The 18,546-nt window shown below is 40.5% G+C and overlaps 1 protein-coding gene across 3 annotated transcripts in view; it reads right to left on the minus strand.

Moving 5' to 3' along the window:
• The window catches only part of TOX (thymocyte selection associated high mobility group box), a 305,466-nt gene that overhangs the window by 31,339 nt on the left and 255,581 nt on the right, over window positions 1-18,546 (minus strand). For all 3 annotated transcript variants that reach the window (XM_007084817.3, XM_042973510.1, XM_015538751.2), the window contains exons 4-5: window positions 16,408-16,689; window positions 1,991-2,221 (exon numbers count right to left, since the gene is read on the minus strand). In XM_007084817.3, coding sequence (XP_007084879.2) covers window positions 1,991-2,221; window positions 16,408-16,689 — 513 coding nt within the window. The remainder of the gene's footprint in view (window positions 1-1,990; window positions 2,222-16,407; window positions 16,690-18,546) is intronic.

The raw sequence follows: 18,546 nt of genomic DNA on the forward strand, positions 1-18,546 counted from the left end.
TTCATCTCACCAAGCAAAAGAGTTTATAGTATTGGAGCCTGGTACCTAGCTAAGAATACACACAGGGGTGATCGGAGCGGAGACAGGGGTACATCCCGTTGTGTGGCATCAGGGATGGCGCTGGGAGGCATTATGGTTACAAAATCCAGGCAGGAATGGGGTTGGGATTCCTGGTCTCATGTGCACTTAGTTCCTCGTTCAGCAACGCTCGACTGAGTGGTGTTGGACAGTGAATGTCCAGCATCAACTGGGAACCATACCTCGGCTTTGGGAGGGTGGGAGCGAATTCATCTGTGATAGGCTAGAAATCAGCTCTAAAACCCCCAAACAACTATATTAGGGGTTCAGCAGAATCACAGAATACATCGACCACCTTCTCAATAGTGAGATGGATGTTTTAAATGAGTGCACAATGTTGCAGTGGGGTGTTTTCTGTCTTGGAAGATGAGTCTTGCAAGATGGTGGCCCACACTGTAGGCCTGTGCCTTCCTGTGAAATCACCTCTGGGCTGGAAATCTTGGAAAGGACATAAGAAAATATATGGATATTTCCGACTATAAAAGGTAGCTTTGACTGACAGAAAAGAAGGCTTCGGGAGAACTGGGAGGAAGGGCAGGTTCTATGCTCCTTAGCAACTGGTTCTACCATCACCACCATAACTGACTGTAGAGAATGATAAGTTCTAGTCACAGTAATTATATGCACCAGCCAAGTAATCTTAGATGAACCATTCAGCAGAACGAGGGACTCTGTTTTGTTCTCTGCCAGACCTCCGGTGTCCAGAACAGTGCCTCAGGGCACATAGTAAATGCTCAGCGAACACTTGTTAAATGAATACAGGAATGAATTGAACTATCTGGCTCTATTTCATGATCTACAAAATTGAGATAAAAGTGTCTGTGAGCACTCAGCAGAACCAATGAGACAAATCATGTGAAAGTTTTCTGAGAAGAGTAAGAAACTATATACATTTAGATGTTGACCCATACTCACAAGATACAGGTGCTTCTAGATGTATAGAGCTTTGAGACTTTCTGTTGCTTACACACTTCCCTGGACCTGATGAGGAAAGGTGAAGGTCTCTACCAAGAGTCAAATGTGAGATTAATACACCATTATTAGTACCTTTCCGTATTCTGCAACAGCTGAAGGTGCATCCATGTAATTGTTTCAATGACTGTAATTTAATGATAATGCTTGTCTATTTTTTTTTCCTTTTTGACAATGAAATTCGAGATGGTGGCCATGGCAATCTACTCCATGGTTTAGAAATATGGGATCAGTATTGCTTCTTCGTTGAGGTGGGCTACATCTGCGTACTGAGCTCTTAGCTCTCTCTGGGATTCCCATCATCCTTAAGACCTTCTGGGCTACTTGTGCTGTGGCTGAGTCCACATGGCCCTCCCTAAGCATGGTCCTCACATCGTGGCAATCCACACCAGAAGAATATGACCAGGCATCTGGTCTCATTTAACACAGCCTAAAAATACGAGTATACGTGGGATTGAATAACAGGCTCTGGTGGTCTTTAGGGAATGGCTAAGGTTCGTTTGGCAAAGAGCAAAGAGGGTTTTGATGACCAAAGGGTACATAATAAGTGCTCGAGAGAGGTGTATACAGTTTGCAAAATACTTTCAGTATTTTTTTTTTTTTTTAGTCTTTATGATCACATTGGCAACGTTAAGGAATGATGTAATCCTGGCTGGGACATGTAAAAGTCCTTCCAATAGTAACTACAGTATATAAACTTCGAAACAAAGGAAACTAACATGCTATTTACGAAAGAGTAGTAAAGGAGTATAAACTTATGTGAAAGTCTCTTGAAGTCCGGTTCGGACAGGGCGCATTCTCAGCCTTAATTCTGGTATCGGAAAACTTCACCCACAGTCCTCCGAAGCCGTTTTTTTTTTTTTTTTTTTTTTTTTTAAGAGTGCATACTCTTTCTTAAACCACGTTGATTCCCACCAGCCCACTTTGCATTCTTTCTTACCTGTTTTTGCTCTTCTCCTAAACCATCCCACATTGAAGCCACAATTTTAGAGACTTCACCAAAGGTAGCATTTGGATTTTGGCCCTTGATGGCAGCCTGAGTATCACGAAAGAACAATGCATATGCAGACACAGGCTTCTGAGGCTCATTGGGGTCCTTCTTCTTCTTCTTTTTTGGGGTTTTTGGCTTTTTCCCCATGTCAGATGCAGGTCGCTTCTCTCCACCATTGATCTGAAATAAAAAATCAAATCAGAATTACAGAGGAACTAAGAAAATTTGGCAACATATCATATTGATCTCCTTGGTGGCTTACACGGATATACTTGTCACGCAAACACAGACATTCCTCAGGGGCACCTGGGTTTGTCGCTGTTGTTGTTTTTTGGATAAAACTACCTTCATATTTCCTGCAGTTGCCATATTTATCCTTCTTGCAGCCTAATTTACATACCTTTCAAATAGCATTATTGATTCTTTTTCTACTATTGTTATACCATTAAATATCATCCCTTACCCGTCAACTTCTCATTTTTCCCATTCAGGAAGCTGAATGAGAAGCAGCATTGTAACTCTGACGGCAGTGGATTCCTCTTGTAGTGACCCTATTGTATGATCCATCTAACTTGTGTTCTTTGGGGCAGTTTAGCCTTTTCTTCCTAATTATGATTTTAAAACCATGGTGGGTGACGTGTCCAATAATAAAGTTGAAGGACGTTTGATGCTGCACTTAGGTCTATAGAAGGCTAGCAATGCTCATGGTTTAGAGACTGGCATCATCTAGACAGATCAGTGCTGTCCAGTGGAACTTTCTGTAATAAGGATAAAGTTCTATAGTCTGCATTATTCGAAAGGGTAGCCACTTGCCATATGTAACTAATGAGCACTTGAAATGTGGCTGGAATAAATAAGGAGCAAAATTTAAAGTTTTATTTCATTTTGAATGCTTGAAACTTAGTTACATGTGGACAGCGTCTATCATATTGGACAGTGCATCTCTGGAGACCTTCTAGATTCTAGATCTTTCTAGAACAGCTCTACACTCAGTTTCAAAATTGGTTCTATTTTCTTCCTTGTCCTCCAGTATGGATATCTGGGTGATTTCAATTGTTATTCTCATGCAGGTGGGAAAAGACACCCTGAATGGTTTTAAGGTATCTGCATTTGAATAGCATCTTTGACATTAGCTAATTATATGTGGTGTGACTTCACCTCAATAGAATGGGAGATTGTGGCTAAGATTTCTCTCTGGCCCTAAAATTCTACGAATCTCCATGAATATCAAATAGTGCTGCCTCCGTTGGGATCCTCTGCTCAGGCACCCCCCCTCCCCCAACATAAAGGCACATGTGCGCTCTCTCTGGATAATGCTGCCATCATCACATGAGGTACACTGCACCTTCCCCTTCTGCTGTTGTTGCTTCTTTCCTCTCTGCAAACATATGCACAAGCAATATGTATCTTATCCAGACAAATCGCTAGGCAGGGGAGTTCATGTAAAATAACTACCAGCAGTGGAGAGCAAGCGTGATGTCCAGTGGATATGACGCCAGAGGATCTAGACTTATTCCCTCCTTTGCTATTTTTGCCTGTGTAATCTTGAGCAAATTATATATTTCTCTGGGCCTCCATTTTCTCTACTGCAAACCAGCTGCGGTGCCATTTTGTGGTTACTGAGATGGTATATATTTATATTTGCTTAAAACTCTTAAGATGTTAATTATGGCAGGCACTTAAAAAAATTCACTGAATGAACGGAAAGAAATTTGTGATGCCACACTGTCATCGTTTAAAAGATCTGCTCCGAGAACTGGAGGGAGACAGGAAAAAAAGCTACATGAATTCTTTGCCTTGTTTTTAGTGAGAAAGATAACTAAAAGCTTGTCATTTTGAAATTGTCTACTGAAGGAGATCAAACACCCCTGCGGGGACAGGATGCTTTGAACCCGGTGAACGAAGGTAGATTAACGCCAGAAGATATCTTCCCCAGGATGGATCTGAGAGGTGATCGTGTGAAATTGTTGGTCCCCACGTAAATCTGCGAGAGGTCTAGCATGTTAAGACTGAGTTGACCCTGGGCAAACTGGTGTTAGTTATAGACTAAAAATGTGGGCAAACATGACCTAGAACGGTGGCTCTCCAATACGGCTGTTCATTAGAATTGTCCAGAAACTTCTAAATAATATTCGATGCCCAGGCTTTACTCTACACTAATGAAGCAGAATGCTTATGAGTAGAAGACACTGGCCTCAGACACACCCTCAACTGTAGTGTTCTCACTGGTATTTAATTGCTTGAGAGACAAAGCAAACAAAAAGTCACCTTTCTCTTTGCTCCTATGAGATACACATGGCCGTATCTTTCTTTCCTCTCTTCACAACTAAACTCCACGTGGTTGTCCGGGCTGGGTATACACAGCCTGTGCAACTCATTTCGGTGTGCCTTCCCCATCACTTTGCTCTCAGTTCAGGTCACCGAGGGCCACTATGCCTTCCTGATGTCTTTTGCTGGAAACTGTCTTCTCTCATGAGTTTGTACTTAGGTAATCTCCTAAGCACACAGTTTCCATTACCTTTTGTTGGTGGACAACTGTCAAACTCATGTTTCCCCTGAATTTTGAACACACTGACATGACTGCTAGTTGACATTCCTATTTGCAAGCCTTTTTTTACTTTTTATGTATTTTTATTTTTTAATTCTATTTTTGTTATTTTAGTGTTTATATTTATTTTTGAGGAGAAAGAGAGCATGAATGGGGGAGGGGCAGAGAGAGAGGGAGACACAGAATCCGAAGCAGGCTCCAGGCTCCGAGCTGTCAGCACAGAGCCCGACGCGGGGCTCGAACCCACAAACCGTGAGATCGTGACCTGAGCTGAAGTCGGGCGCTCAACTGACTGAGCCACCCAGGAGCTTCTCTACGTGCAAGTCTTAAAGTATCTCAAACTCAGTCAAGTTCGCGTTATTCACTTGTATAGTTCCATGCATTTCCTTGAGAACACACATCATACGAAATTATATAATAATTTAAATGTTAGATCTTCTCCCGCCCCAGACTGTAAGCACCATTAAGGCAGGTCCACATGTGATTTTGTTCACTAGCACTTATCATGGTTCCTAACACATAGTAAGTGCTTAACATTTGTTAGAATAGTAATAAAAATTATAACATAAAATAATAACATAACTTAGAGGAGGAATAAATCAAAGCAGAAGTGGTTTCTGTGATAGGAAATTAAACCATGCTAATTTACTTGAGAGCTTTAGGACAATAAGCACATATGTAGTAAGACAGAAAACAAATAGACTTTTAGAAAATATTTGATACATTAATAGTCATTCCTCTGGGTTATAGACTGAATCTTCATGATTTTCTTCTTTGTATTTTTCATAATATTTTATAAACATGACCATTCTTATATTTGTAATTACAAAATATTCATTAAAAAGAAAAATAGAAAGGAGTTAACCAAAGTCCATAAGGAAGAATATTAAAAAATGGAGGGATCATGATATTGGAGGTCATGTTGCTTCAAGGATTGAAAATATTCAGAAACGGGGAACAAAGTGTAGGAAAATAAATGCTTATCCATATGGAATATTTTTACCGGGGTTCATTTGAAATTTCAGTTAAAAAATTAGTGACGTATTAAAATTTCTATGATTGCAGAGGTTATCAATCTTTCTGGAAAATAGTCAAATGTCAATCACAGAAGTCAATATCCTATGACGCAATGTAAATATACTTATTAAAAGATTTTCCCAAATTATTTAAATAATTTCCCTCCTCCACTGTCCAAAATTGTCTTCGAACCGCTGAACTTTATGCAACCTTTCCTTTTTAAATTGTTATTTGGACAGTCGGGTGCAAGCCTGATTGATTGATTACCGATTGATATTTATTTAAGTTTATTTATTTATTTTGAGAGAGACACAGAGAGTAGCGGGGAAGGGGCCAAGAGAGAGGGAGAGAGAGAGAATCCTGTGCTGACAGGATGGAGCCTGACGCGGGGCTCGATCTCACAAACTGCAAGATCATGACCTGAGCTAGAATTAAGAGTTGGCTGCTTAACCAACTGAGCCACCTAGGCCAGCCACCTCTGCTATTAAGGAAAACTGGCACCCGAGACGGCCAAGCTAAAGGCTACACACAAAATATTTACGTCTCAGGATTCACTTGTCTTTCCCTCAGTAATTAAAGTAGATCACTAAAACTATATTCTTGGATCATAATATTCTGACCACTTACAGAATTGCCCATATGGAACTGAACTGGGATTTCAGCTATGCCCTGACTTCCATCGCAGGCTGATAGAAGAGGAAAAAGCAAAAACAAACACTATTTATGAAAGGTCTCTATTTTTTTTTAATTTTTTAAAATATTTATTTTTGAGAGAGAGAGAGAGGAACAGAGTGCAAGGCGGTGAGGGGCAGAGAGAGAGGGAGACACAGAATCTGAAGCAGGCTCCAGGCTCTGGGCTGTGAGCACAGAGCCCAATGCGGGGCTCGAACTCACGAACCATGAGATTGTGACCTGAGCTGAAGCCGAACACCTAAAGGACTGAGCCGCCCAGGCTCCCCAAAAGCTCTCTATTTTTAAAAAATAAAATGTGCTTTGAAGGGAATCAGTGTTCCTTGTATAAAGACTTATTGGGTAAGCACAACATCTTTGTTTTTAGGGTGCAGCATAATGGAATGAAAAGTCCTCATTGTGGTTTGATATCTAATGCATCCGACTACTTGGGCAGTGCTATGTGAGTTTAAGGGTGTCTGCCACATGAACCTCCTGATTATTTATTTTTCATTTTTCTTGTGTTCCTGAGGATACAGAAATGAGCTATTGTTTTAGATTCTGTGTAAGGAGCTGGGGATTTGTAAGGCCTACTTTCTGGAGGTAGCTTCATCATGTATTTGAAAAGCACATGATCATTGCTCATATGCAAAGCCTCCTTGAGGAAAAAATCGTTGTTATAATTTGGATCCACTTACGTGCCAGTAACAGATTGCATTTTGAAAGACACCTGGCTTTTTTGACCACCAACTACTTGGGATGAACACGATGATGAATATCATTACGGTGGAAAAATCAGCTAAATGGATTTGTAATAGGTCCCTGAACCTTAATTTTGAGTATTGTCTAGATCCTGAATTCCTACTTAGATGGATGAAAGCTTATAATTTTACATCCTAATTTTCTAAGAGACCCTGACTTCTAAAGTCGAGAGCAGCACTGTCTCATAGAATGTTCTGGAAAGATGGAAATATTCTCTGTGCTGTCGGGAAGGGTGGCCGCTAGCCACATATGGCTCTAGAGCCATACAACTGATAAAGTGTATTTTCTATTTATTTGATTTTAATTAGTTACATTTGAAGGTGCTGTCATGCATGACTAGTGGCGACTGCAAGGGACAGTACAGCATTGTGTACCGGGCACTGTTTTAGAGCGCAACATTTCTAAAGTTACTAGGGCTCTAAAATGAGAGCATTAAATTTACTCCCAACATCATAAGCTCTCGAATAGGGAAGAAACCGTATAATGCAAAAGTATAAACTCCCCGTGATGACAAGCACATTCGAAGTAAGGACCAGGTGCCATTCCTGTGTCCAGCCTTGTTAATTTCTCCCAGCCTTGGTATGGGGTCCTACATGCTGTGGATCACCACACACGTCCACTGCTGTATCTTACAGCACCGGGCAAAGGCTCAGAGTTCCAAGACAAAGGGCATTCGAAACAAATGTAAAAGTTGTATGAAAACCAAAACATGGCTGGGTTGTAATGGCCCTAACTGTAATCCTGATCACCGACAGATTTACTTCACATCCGATTAAGGCACTAATGAATAAATAAATACATACACAAACGCATAAATAAATATTACTCTCACATAAGCTTCACGCAGACGCATGGGCTTCCTGTAACTTACTCGCAGACATAGATTTATTTCTACAATCCCTGGAGGTGTCCTTAGGCTCCTGGTAACCCACTCCTGTCATGTCTTATTGCTTAATTATAGTGATGTATTTAACTTATTTATCACAAGAAAACAATAATTTTTCACTTTAAAAAAGCGTGTGTTAACGGTGTTGCTTAGATAATACTTCTTAAGAATACAGAGTACACGAGTTAAGACTCTCAAGGAAAGAGAATCACTGATATTGAAATGTCCCTGGAGAAGCTAGAAACGTCTATAAGCATATTTAAAATAAACTGCCGCGGTCCCAAAGCCTTTAATGGAGCTGGGAGAGCTGTTTAATGCACACTATCTTGCAGTAATCGCTGGAGTTTAAAATAGATTTTAATCAAGCACCATCTGCATAATAGGCTGAACAAACAACATGGAACTCTACTTATAACTCTTATCATATAAAGTAAATATTATAAAATCTTCGCCATAGAAACAGGACATATCACAGCACTTTTTGTGATGGTGCTGTTGCTGTAAGTGAAAAATTTTGCTACTTAAATTCATTCTCTCTTTTCTCTCTAAACTATGCCGTCCAAAATCCCCTTATGAGAATAAATTCAAATAAGCATGGAAAGTAAGTCATCTGGTTACTCTGAAATCAGCAAGGCTGCAATAATACTTCTTTCATTTTGCAATCAGGTTTATTATTATCATTAATAATAACAGTACATTCAATGACTCAAAACATCAATTATAAAAAAAAGGTTTATGAAATGCTATACTCTTGAAATGATTCACCAGTGTGAATGTGTATCATCGTTTATAAAGCAAATTCATTTTTAAGGATCCCTGATCCTGCCAAACATAGCTGAGTATTGCTTGAGGATGATGAGTTCAGCAAGGGTACTCAGTGGCCTTATGTGAGGATACGCAATTTGGGCCACTGTCCAGAAAAAACTACGTGAAAGTGAGGAAGAGAGTTGATTGCAATTATATATACCTATTATATTTATATTTGTCAATTCTGTGGAATTCACATGGTCTTTTCCAAATGTGCCTCTCTGGGGCAATACTTTTCACTTCTTATTCTTTTGGAAAGAGGGTTTCTCCTGCTGTGTGTAGAATGCGCAAGGTGCCTGTGTTCAATCTCACTTTATTTTTACTCCATGAATTAATAAAGTGTGCTCAACGATCTAGGGCGTGAATCGTCTAGGAACATATACCCCTTGAGAATACTTCGTCCTAGTATGATTTAATTACTCAAATGGATTTTAGGAACAACTATTTAGAATTGAGTGCTAACTGGCTATTTGACTGGATTTTGTTATTTTTCCCCAGAACTACTTTGTTAGGCTCAGCCTTCACCAATGGGATACTTTATTTTTGGTAAATAAGGAGTGAATATTTTTTTTCAATGGCTGGGATCTAAGGAATTCTTTAAAAGTATCATACATATTATATTATACCATCTGAAGTGTTGAACAGCTGCATACTAAAGACAGTTCAATGAGGAAAATACGAGACTTTGGAGTCCCAATTTGCTGTCCTATTGCTTGATAATGTGACTTGACATTTGGTTCTAACATCGCTTGATTTCACTTAGCGTTTATAGAAACCTGTCTGCTTATCATTTTTACTTTGTACAGGAATCTTCTTGCCGTCAGAACAGTGGTAAATAAAAAGCACTTTTCTAAAGGCTTATTTAATTGTTGCTGTAGTGACTTAGCCTACTTGCTCTGAGGAAAAAACCTCTCTCTGCCCAGCATGGCAAAGTACACGCACTGATGAACTAGCAGATTAGTAAGAAACTCTTAAAAAAGCAAAAAGTAAGTGAAAGCAGGGACCCAAAGGAGTGAGCAGAGTACTGAAGCCAGCTTTTGTCTTCAAGATTGTTGCTGAGCCTGGTAAAATTGAGTCAAAGGTGCAACAGATAGCAGACAAAGCCCATGGCTGACTGAAAGTGAGGTGCTTAACAAGAGGGTTCCTATCAAAGTCAGGACAGAAAATAACTAGACTCTCAGTGCCAGGGTGTGATAAAACAACTTCCCCTACGTGCGCCCTCTCAGAACCTGCAAGGACGATACTGAATGAAGAGTGGAAAATATCTTTTGTGATAATTCATAGAGAGAAACCAGCATTTGTTAAGGACTGATACCCTGAATGCGTTCTACTTGGGTGACCTGGAAAGACTTCAAGCCAGGAGTGGTTCTAGTCATTCCCAGAAGAACCCTCCTGTGGATAAGGTCCGATGGAATCCTCATCAACTTCTAATGAACATCAGCTTTTATTCTAGAAGCCAAAAAGCAAAAGCAAAACATGGCATCAAAAGCAAGAGCCAGCAGCAGCTATGGATGATAGAAACTGACCTCCAAAGACCTAAGGTGCTGGAATTAGCGAACTGTCAAAGGAACAAAAGGGTGACATATATGGATAAAGAGCCAGCAGCTAAAAAAACAGCCCAACCAGATTTGAGAAAGAACCACATAAAACTAGAAATACAAGATAATTGAACTGAAACCCTTAATAGGTCGTCTTTAATTTCAGATCACATCTAGCTGAAAAGAGAATTATGAAGTGGGAAAATGACATGAATAAATTAGTCAGAATATAAGACAAAGGGGCAAGAAAGTGGAAAAGATGAAAGAAAGTCTAGCGCATAATGTGTTAGAATTCAAGAATGAGAAAGGAGCCAGATGGGACAGAGGCAAATATCTGAAAAACAATAATGGCTGAAAATTCCCCGGGACTGGTTTAAACGGAAATATTAAATTCACGGTAAGTTTAAAGACCCACACACATCACAGTGAAGCTGCCAGATGCCAAAGGCAAGAGAAGATCTTAAAACCAGTCAGAGAATCAAGGCAGATTGCTTTCAAAGAAAAGACAGTGGAGCCGTAGAATTCTCGAAAGCAATCATAAAACTCAGGATGCAATGGAGAAATAGAATATGTTCAATATGATTGAAGAGAGTCACTAGCAACCTAAAATTCCAGACACAGGGAAAGTAGTTTTCAAGGCAATCAGGGTTCCCATATTCCTCGTGAAAGCAAATTAAAAAATTTTTTTAATGTTTATTTTTGAGAGAGAGAGAGAGAGAGCACGCGAGCAAGTAGGGGAGGGACAGAGAAAGAGGGGGACACAGAATCCGAAGCAGGCTCCGGGCTCTGAGTTGTCAGCACAGAGCCCGACGTGGAGCTCGAACTCCCAAACGGTGAGATCATGACCTGAGCCTAAGTCGGGTGCCTAACTGACTGAGCCACCGAGGCGCCCCTCGAGAAAGCAAATTTTAAAGGCATAGGGAAAACGGTATCAGGTGCAAGAAAACACTAAATATGTAGAAATAGCTAAAGGAAAAAAGACTGCGAAAGTGATAAAAATAATGCTTCATGGAGTTTATTGAATGACATCATTCAATTAAATTATGATTGAAACAACAGCAATAACTGTTCTGCTATAAATCTGAAGGGGGGGGTGTTTGGAGTTAATATAAGAGTAAGTATATTAATCGATGTTAGAATTTTATGCATTGGTGTGTCAGAGGCAGCTACTAAATGGAGAGAAAGTACAAAATTTCCCATATTACAATGTGAAATTATGGAACTAGTAAAATGAGAACAATCTTAAAGAAGGTAAAAAAGAGAAAAAGGAACATGGAATATGTGGGAGAAATAGGAAGCAACATACTTAAATGGAGAAATAAACCCAAATATTTTAGGGTTTATATCAGTTTATATTGATATAAATAAAGCCAGTTTTATTTATTTATTTTTAAAAAAAATTTTTTTTAACGTTTTATTTATTTTTGAGATAGAGGGAGACAGAGCATGAACGGGGGAGGGGCAGAGAGAGAGGGAGACACAGAATCGGAAGCAGGCTCCAGGCTCCGAGCCATCAGCCCAGAGCCCGACGCGGGGCTCGAACTCGCGGACCGCGAGATCGTGACCTGAGCTGAAGTCGGACGCCCAACGGACTGAGCCACCCAGGCGCCCAAAAGCCAGTTTTATTTAAAAGTAGGGGCACCTGGGTGGCTCAGTCAGTCGAGCCCCTCTGACTTTTGATCTCAGCTCAGGTCATGATCTCACGGTTTGTAGGATTGTGCCCCGGGTGCCTTGGGCTCCGCAGTGACAGTACAGAGACTCCCTGGGACTCTCTCTCCCTCGCTCTCTGCCCGTCCCCTGCTCGAGCTCTCTCTCTCAAAATAAATAAATAAACTTAAAAAAGGTAAAGAATATCTAACTATATGCCATTTACAAGGGACCCATGTAAAACTTGACGATATTTGAAGTAGAAAAGTCGAAAGTACAAGGATGGAGAAAGATAAACTGTGGTTCTTAGCCCGTAATTTCCCGAAAGGGAAAAGTGTGCTAAAAATATACTTCTAATGCAGATACTTTAAGTGTCTCGCAGTGTCTGTTGTATTACAAGAGCTGGATTACAGGCTTAGAACCACAAGCTCCCCAAGTTTATGTTTCTTTGATGTTTTACTGTACGTGTAGTTTATGACCTCAGGCTGTCAACACAGCCCCAGAGCAGTCGGGACCATGGATAGTGTTTATAAGGTGATAATTTATTTTACTGATGTATTTGCAATATTTCTCTCTGTCACAACAAACTCATTTCATTTAATTGTTCAATTAGATAAGCTGGATTTAATACCTAATTGCTTACGAGAGCTCAAAGTGTGAAGAGGGAAGCTTTAAAAGCTTTTTGTTTTTTCCTGGTATGAGACGAAGTATTCTTTTTTAGTTCTCTTGTTAGAAATGATTTAAGTGATCTTTTTGACTTAATGCTCTTTCACATTTAACGGGAGCTGTTGCGGTACCTTCCATATAAATCCTGCTCATGGATAAAGGAAAAAATGCCAGTTTAATCTTTTGATGAAGAGTGCTTGCACATTTTCATCAGAGGGGTTTCAGGCATTTAATAAATATAAGTTGAATGAACGGGGAGGAAGGTTTTGAACTGGAGAGAAGGTGAAGAACAGTGTGCAGAGCTGGAATTGGAAGGTAGGTTTTCTTAAGATGGAAAATACACTTAAACCAAATATGAACTTGGGGCGCCTGGGTGGCTCAGTCGGTTAAGCGTCCGACTTCGGCTCAGGTCGTGAGTTCACGGTTCGTGAGTCCGAGCCCCCCATCCGGCTCTGTGCTGACAGTGAGGAGACTGCCTGGGGTTCTCTCTCTCCCTCTCTCTGCCCATCCTCCCCTTGTACACATGTTTTTTCTTTCTCAAAAGAAACAAATACACTTTAAAAAATAAATATGAACTTGACAATATGTGTATAGACAGAGAGCCGTTTTAAGAAATGGCTTCTTAAGAAAAGAAATCCATCCCCAAGCTTTCACCCATGGCTAATTCAAAAATATACCACTAACCGAGTACCAATTCTACTGTGCAATACTTATACTTCATGATGAGCTGTAAGTTATTTTGAGATGTGGACGTTGAATGACAGGATAGGATGTGCACTGGTAAATTTTCACACCAGCCGGGTGTGAAACGTACAAACTCATGCCTCAGCAAAATTACAAGACACGGACCTTATGGGCCAATAGGAATGGCGGAATCTGTGAATGTTAACTCTATGAATTTCTGGCTTCTACTCAGTCTTCTACTCATATATGCTGAAGAGTGTGGAAAACGATATTGTAAGTCAGAATAATCCTGCATACCACTTACTGTCAGAAGATGCTAATTTTGTACTAATTTCCTGAAATGTCAGCAACGGATACTGATAAAGATATAATCTAGATGCACAAATTGATCTTTACTATAGGAAGAACATTGATTTTCCCCCTCCTCATAATAGAGTACATAGCATTTATGTGTAGGGAATTCACTTGAATTACTCATGCGTCATCCAACATCAAAATCACTGGCCACAGATTCTTGGTGCTCACCTTTAGGCCCAGGTACCCATCAACTGTTAGATACTGCTAGAATAACACAGGTTTTCTTAAGAATATTATTTTGTCCTCTCAAGGACCAGCTAAAGGGCGGGCTGTCACTAGCCCCATAAATTATTATGTCATATCAATTAATCTCTGGCCTTTGTACCTTACGGGCTCATGGATAATAGGAATAAGCTGTGCAGGTGGACAAGACCAGCATGAGCAATGATGTTTGGCTACGCAGCTTTCCTAAAGTGTCCCCAGGATTTGTTCTAATCAGGGGTAGTAAGACAGCAGACATGGAAAGGACTGTCATGAAGGAAGACGCCTGCATTCACGGATACCTAGAAACAGAAGGCACAGCACACGGTCAAGGGGGCGCTTACGAGGCAGACACGGAGAGAGGGCTGACCGTGGCCCAGAGCCTTGTTTGGGGTTTTTGTGGGAAGGGATGGGTGAGGCGGGGTAGGTATGCTGAATAAGGATTGGATAGTTTGAACAACATCAGTGAGCTATGGGCTACAGAGGTGGTTCCTAGTTGTCTGGTCCTTGGTCCGGTGGAGATATATCGACTTGCTGTGAGTTTGACAAAGTGAACGACTAGGGGTATGTGTTCCAGATTAGTTGGTTTGTTTATCAAAAGTGTGCTCACAGGGGGGTCATGTCCTATTTCTTGGAATTAGCGAGCCCCAGGAGATGTAGTTTTTCCAGGATCAAGGCCCACATGCCAGAGCATCAAGAATACTGAGAATAAAGGGTGCCCGGGTGGCTCAGTCGGTGGGGCGTCCGACTTCGGCTCCGGTCACGATCTCGTGGTTTGCGAGTTTGAGCCCCACATCGGGCTCTGTGCTGATAGCGCAGAGCCTGGAACCTGCTTCGGATTCTGTGTCTCCCTTTCTCTCTGCCCCTCCCCTGCTCATGCTCTGTATCTCTCTGTCTCTCAAAAATAAATAAATGTTAAAAAAAATTAATAGAAAAACGAATACTGAGAATAATAAATTATAGTCGATGCAGCAGCCTTGTCTTGGTAATTAGGCTAAAGAAATCTAACTCACTATTTATCTGTGTCTTTAAAAAACTAATATAGCAGGGGCATTGGGGTGGCTTAGTCGTTTAAGTGCCCATCTCAGTTTGGGCTCAGGTCATGCTCTCATGGCTTTGGGAATTTGAGCTCCACCTTGGGCTCTGCACTGGCAGTGTGGAGGCTGCTTGGGATCTTCTCTCTCTCTCTCTCCCTCTCTGCCCCTCTCCTACTTGCACTGTCTCTGTCTCTCTCAAAATAATTAAATAAATTTAAAAAAATTGTATAGCTATTGGAAAGTTATCCATATAGGTCAGATCCCCACCAGGTTGTTTTTGGTAGCATGTTGACAGATTAATTTCCCCTAAAATAAAACTCTTGTAAAAGTCAAAAGAAAACAAAGGGCTGACACAAGTGACGAGTCATTAGTAAGATTAAAGGAAAAAGGAGGAATATGAAATAGTCCTGTAGCTGTGAGTATTTTGCATGGTAAATGGGCACAAGGGTCCTTCCCAGAAATGGGACAAATCTGGAAGATGCTTGACTGATAACCAAGGTAATGAAAAGATTATTTTGGTGTTTTTGAGTGAGAATGCACTTGGGTTTGGTGCAGACATTTAAAAAAGCTGTCTGGGATATTTTAAAGATCTAAAAGCTTCTGCAGGTAATTTTCCAAGCTAAGGACACTTAAGGCTTAGCTTCCTGTACAGATAACTTAATGTGACACAGAGGGAGAGACAGACAACCATGCTGGCATGGGGTTAACAGAAAGTAAGCCAGGAAACACCCAGGCTTCCGCTAATGGAAGGGAGTCATAGAATATCCCTGGTCCTTACCTTCCTCATTCTCAGTATGAAATGGTTGGGACGAATAATCTCAAAGGTTTTATGCATGCACATGTGCACACGCACACACACACACACACACACACACACACACACACACACACACAGCCATCACTGTATCCCTGAGATGTTGCCTTTTTAAAATAAGATTGTTAAATTAAAATAGATGCTTTCGAATGGTGAATTAAGCTTCATTTTGGATGTTGAGTTCTTTTTTTTTTATTTTTTTAAACTTTTTTTTTAACGTTTATTTATTTTTGAGACAGAGAGAGACAGAACATGAACGGGGGAGGCTCAGAGAGAGGGAGACACAGAATCTGAAACAGGCTCCAGGCTCTGAGCTGTCAGCACAGAGCCCGACGCGGGGCTCGAACTCACGGACCGTGAGATCATGACCTGAGCTGAAGTCGGCCGCTTAACCGACTGAGCCACCCAGGCTCCCCTGGATGTTGAGTTCTACAAGACTTATTCTCCCTACTCACGATGCAGACCTTATATTTTGTGGGTGAAATCTACTTTAATGCTTCATACATCTGTATTTAAAGGATTTACTGGGGACTGAAAAATGTAATTGGAAAAGCAAGTGATTTAATCTATTCAGTTTGTAACCCCATGCTTCTTAAAAAAGTATGTCCCCCACCAACATTTCTCATTTGGATGATACAAACTTGCATGCATCACTGGTCAAGGAAGGTATTAAAGAATACTCCTTTTAGGCAACAAGCATTTCCTATAGGTCCTAAAAATGGCCTAGTCATACCTTAGAGGTATCATCACCTTCATCTTCATGCACTGAACTAGACGGGGAAGGAGTTGCAGACTTGCTTCCGGGTGGAGATGGGGAGTTGTGGGGGACGCTGCTTCCTCCCATATTCAGGCCAAGCTGAGCACTTAGCTGTGACTGGTTGATGGTGGTCAGCTGGCCATGCTGCATCATTCCTGGCTGCTGCCTGATGTCTGCAGGCTGACCCCTTGGTCTCACGGCTGCCATCTGAGGGTGGGAGCTATATTGAGTTCCTTCTGGATTCCGTATATCTTGCATCTACCAAAAACAAAGATGGGAATCATTTTTCACAAACATATTTCCAGAAAAAAAATTTTTTTTAATTCTTTAGACTTCGAAAACTCTGTAGAATGTCTTGCTGAACTATGCATATTTCCACCTCAACCCCCAATCCCTCTCTAGCATAGAATAACCCTAACATATACATCACCCTAAAGCCACTGTTACCAAAGAATAGAACTTGAGAATTCAGTCAACATCCCATTTCATTACTCAAGACCTGATTAATTATATTTACTTTCTTAAAGACATGCAAACATATATCATTAGTAGATATTTATGACGTAAGCTTCAAAAATGATGCTTCTTAGAATCTCAAAATTATATAGTTATTAGTGATTACAGCATTGCAGCCATTCGTGAAACACTATTTCTTTTATTCTGATTCCTTAAGAAAGGTTTTGCGAGTTAAGTGTACTACGATTCTTAGTTTAATTCTATATAGGCTAGTTTTGGCTCAAATGATCTACTAACTTCCAGACTCAGAACACTACAGGCTGGTATTAACCAATTGATTAATTGACTATTGCAATGGTTTGACTGCACAGTCAGATTTGAAAGTAAAGCTCTAAAGTTGCAAGGTCACCATATTAATCCATTATGCTATCTGGGTCACTGCTTTTTAGCCTTAATGAGACTCACTCTTGTAATTCAAGCAATGAATTTTGTCTCTGCAAGGATTAGAATTAAAAGCATTGGAGGATGAAGCTCTTAACGTATCTAGAGGTCAAATGTGTTGTATAAGAGGAGTATGGTGGATTTCACTTAACGTTTCTCTGACATTTTCAAACTTAAACTAATGAGTATTTTGCCCTGCTTATAGAAGTGGCTCATTTTTTTCACTCTGAGGGGAGTTGGGGAGTTCATTCAGGTAGAGGATTATAAAACAAGAGAGGGGAAAAAAGAAAAAAATGGAAAAAAGAAGGGCAATGAAGAGGCGTATGGTTAGTTACATTTCAGAACTGAAAAAATAAAATTAATAATGATATCTTTTCCTGTTTCATTGAAAAAAAAAATCCCACATGGTGTCAGAGTGGCCCATAATTGCCTGTCAGCATATGTTCCCATGACATAGAAATACTGTAAAGGTCAATTAAATTACTTAGCCATAGGCTTCTTTTTGTTTCTTTTGGTAATAAAGTCATTGTCTACCAATGTCGCCTAGTCGTTTTACCAACCTAGTTAGATCTATCTGAAACTGAAGGTGAGACTGCAGAGGTGTCTGCTTGCATTGGAGGGGCAGAGTGAGAGGGAGGCACAGAATCCGAAGCAGCCCCCAGGCTCTGAGCTGCCACATACAGCCCGACGCAGGGCTCAAACTCACGAACCATGAGATCATGACCTGAGCCAAAGTCAGACACTCAACCGACTGAGCCAGCCAGGTGCCTCCCCGCTTTTTTTCTTTTTTAATTTTTTTTTAATGCTCCGACTTGGTTCTATGTATCATCCTACACTCTGGCTCTGGCATCCTACACTCGTGGCAAAGGCTTAGGTCAGCCCCATGGTTTTGTATTTGCTGCTCTCCAGCAGCAAAAATCAACATTTTTTCCAGAATTTAAACTGTATTTCTCCAACCCTACTACTTTTTATGTACTCCATCCACGTTGTCTCCACTCACATTTACTAAAATGTTTTCTTCTCCCTTCATAGCTGTTCGCGTCACTTACATAATTTGATCTTCCTTATGAAATCATACTAGCTTTAACAGATACCCTTGAAATTGTGCCATTAACAGAGGGTATCATAAAAATCGAGGCCACTTTTGAAAGTACACAGAAGAAGCAGTCTATACTAGGTGGCTTTTCTTTTTCTTTCTTTTTTTTTTTAATATGAAAT

The sequence above is a fragment of the Panthera tigris genome, chromosome F2 (genome assembly GCF_018350195.1).
Source record: "Panthera tigris isolate Pti1 chromosome F2, P.tigris_Pti1_mat1.1, whole genome shotgun sequence".
Taxonomy (NCBI): domain Eukaryota; kingdom Metazoa; phylum Chordata; class Mammalia; order Carnivora; family Felidae; genus Panthera; species Panthera tigris.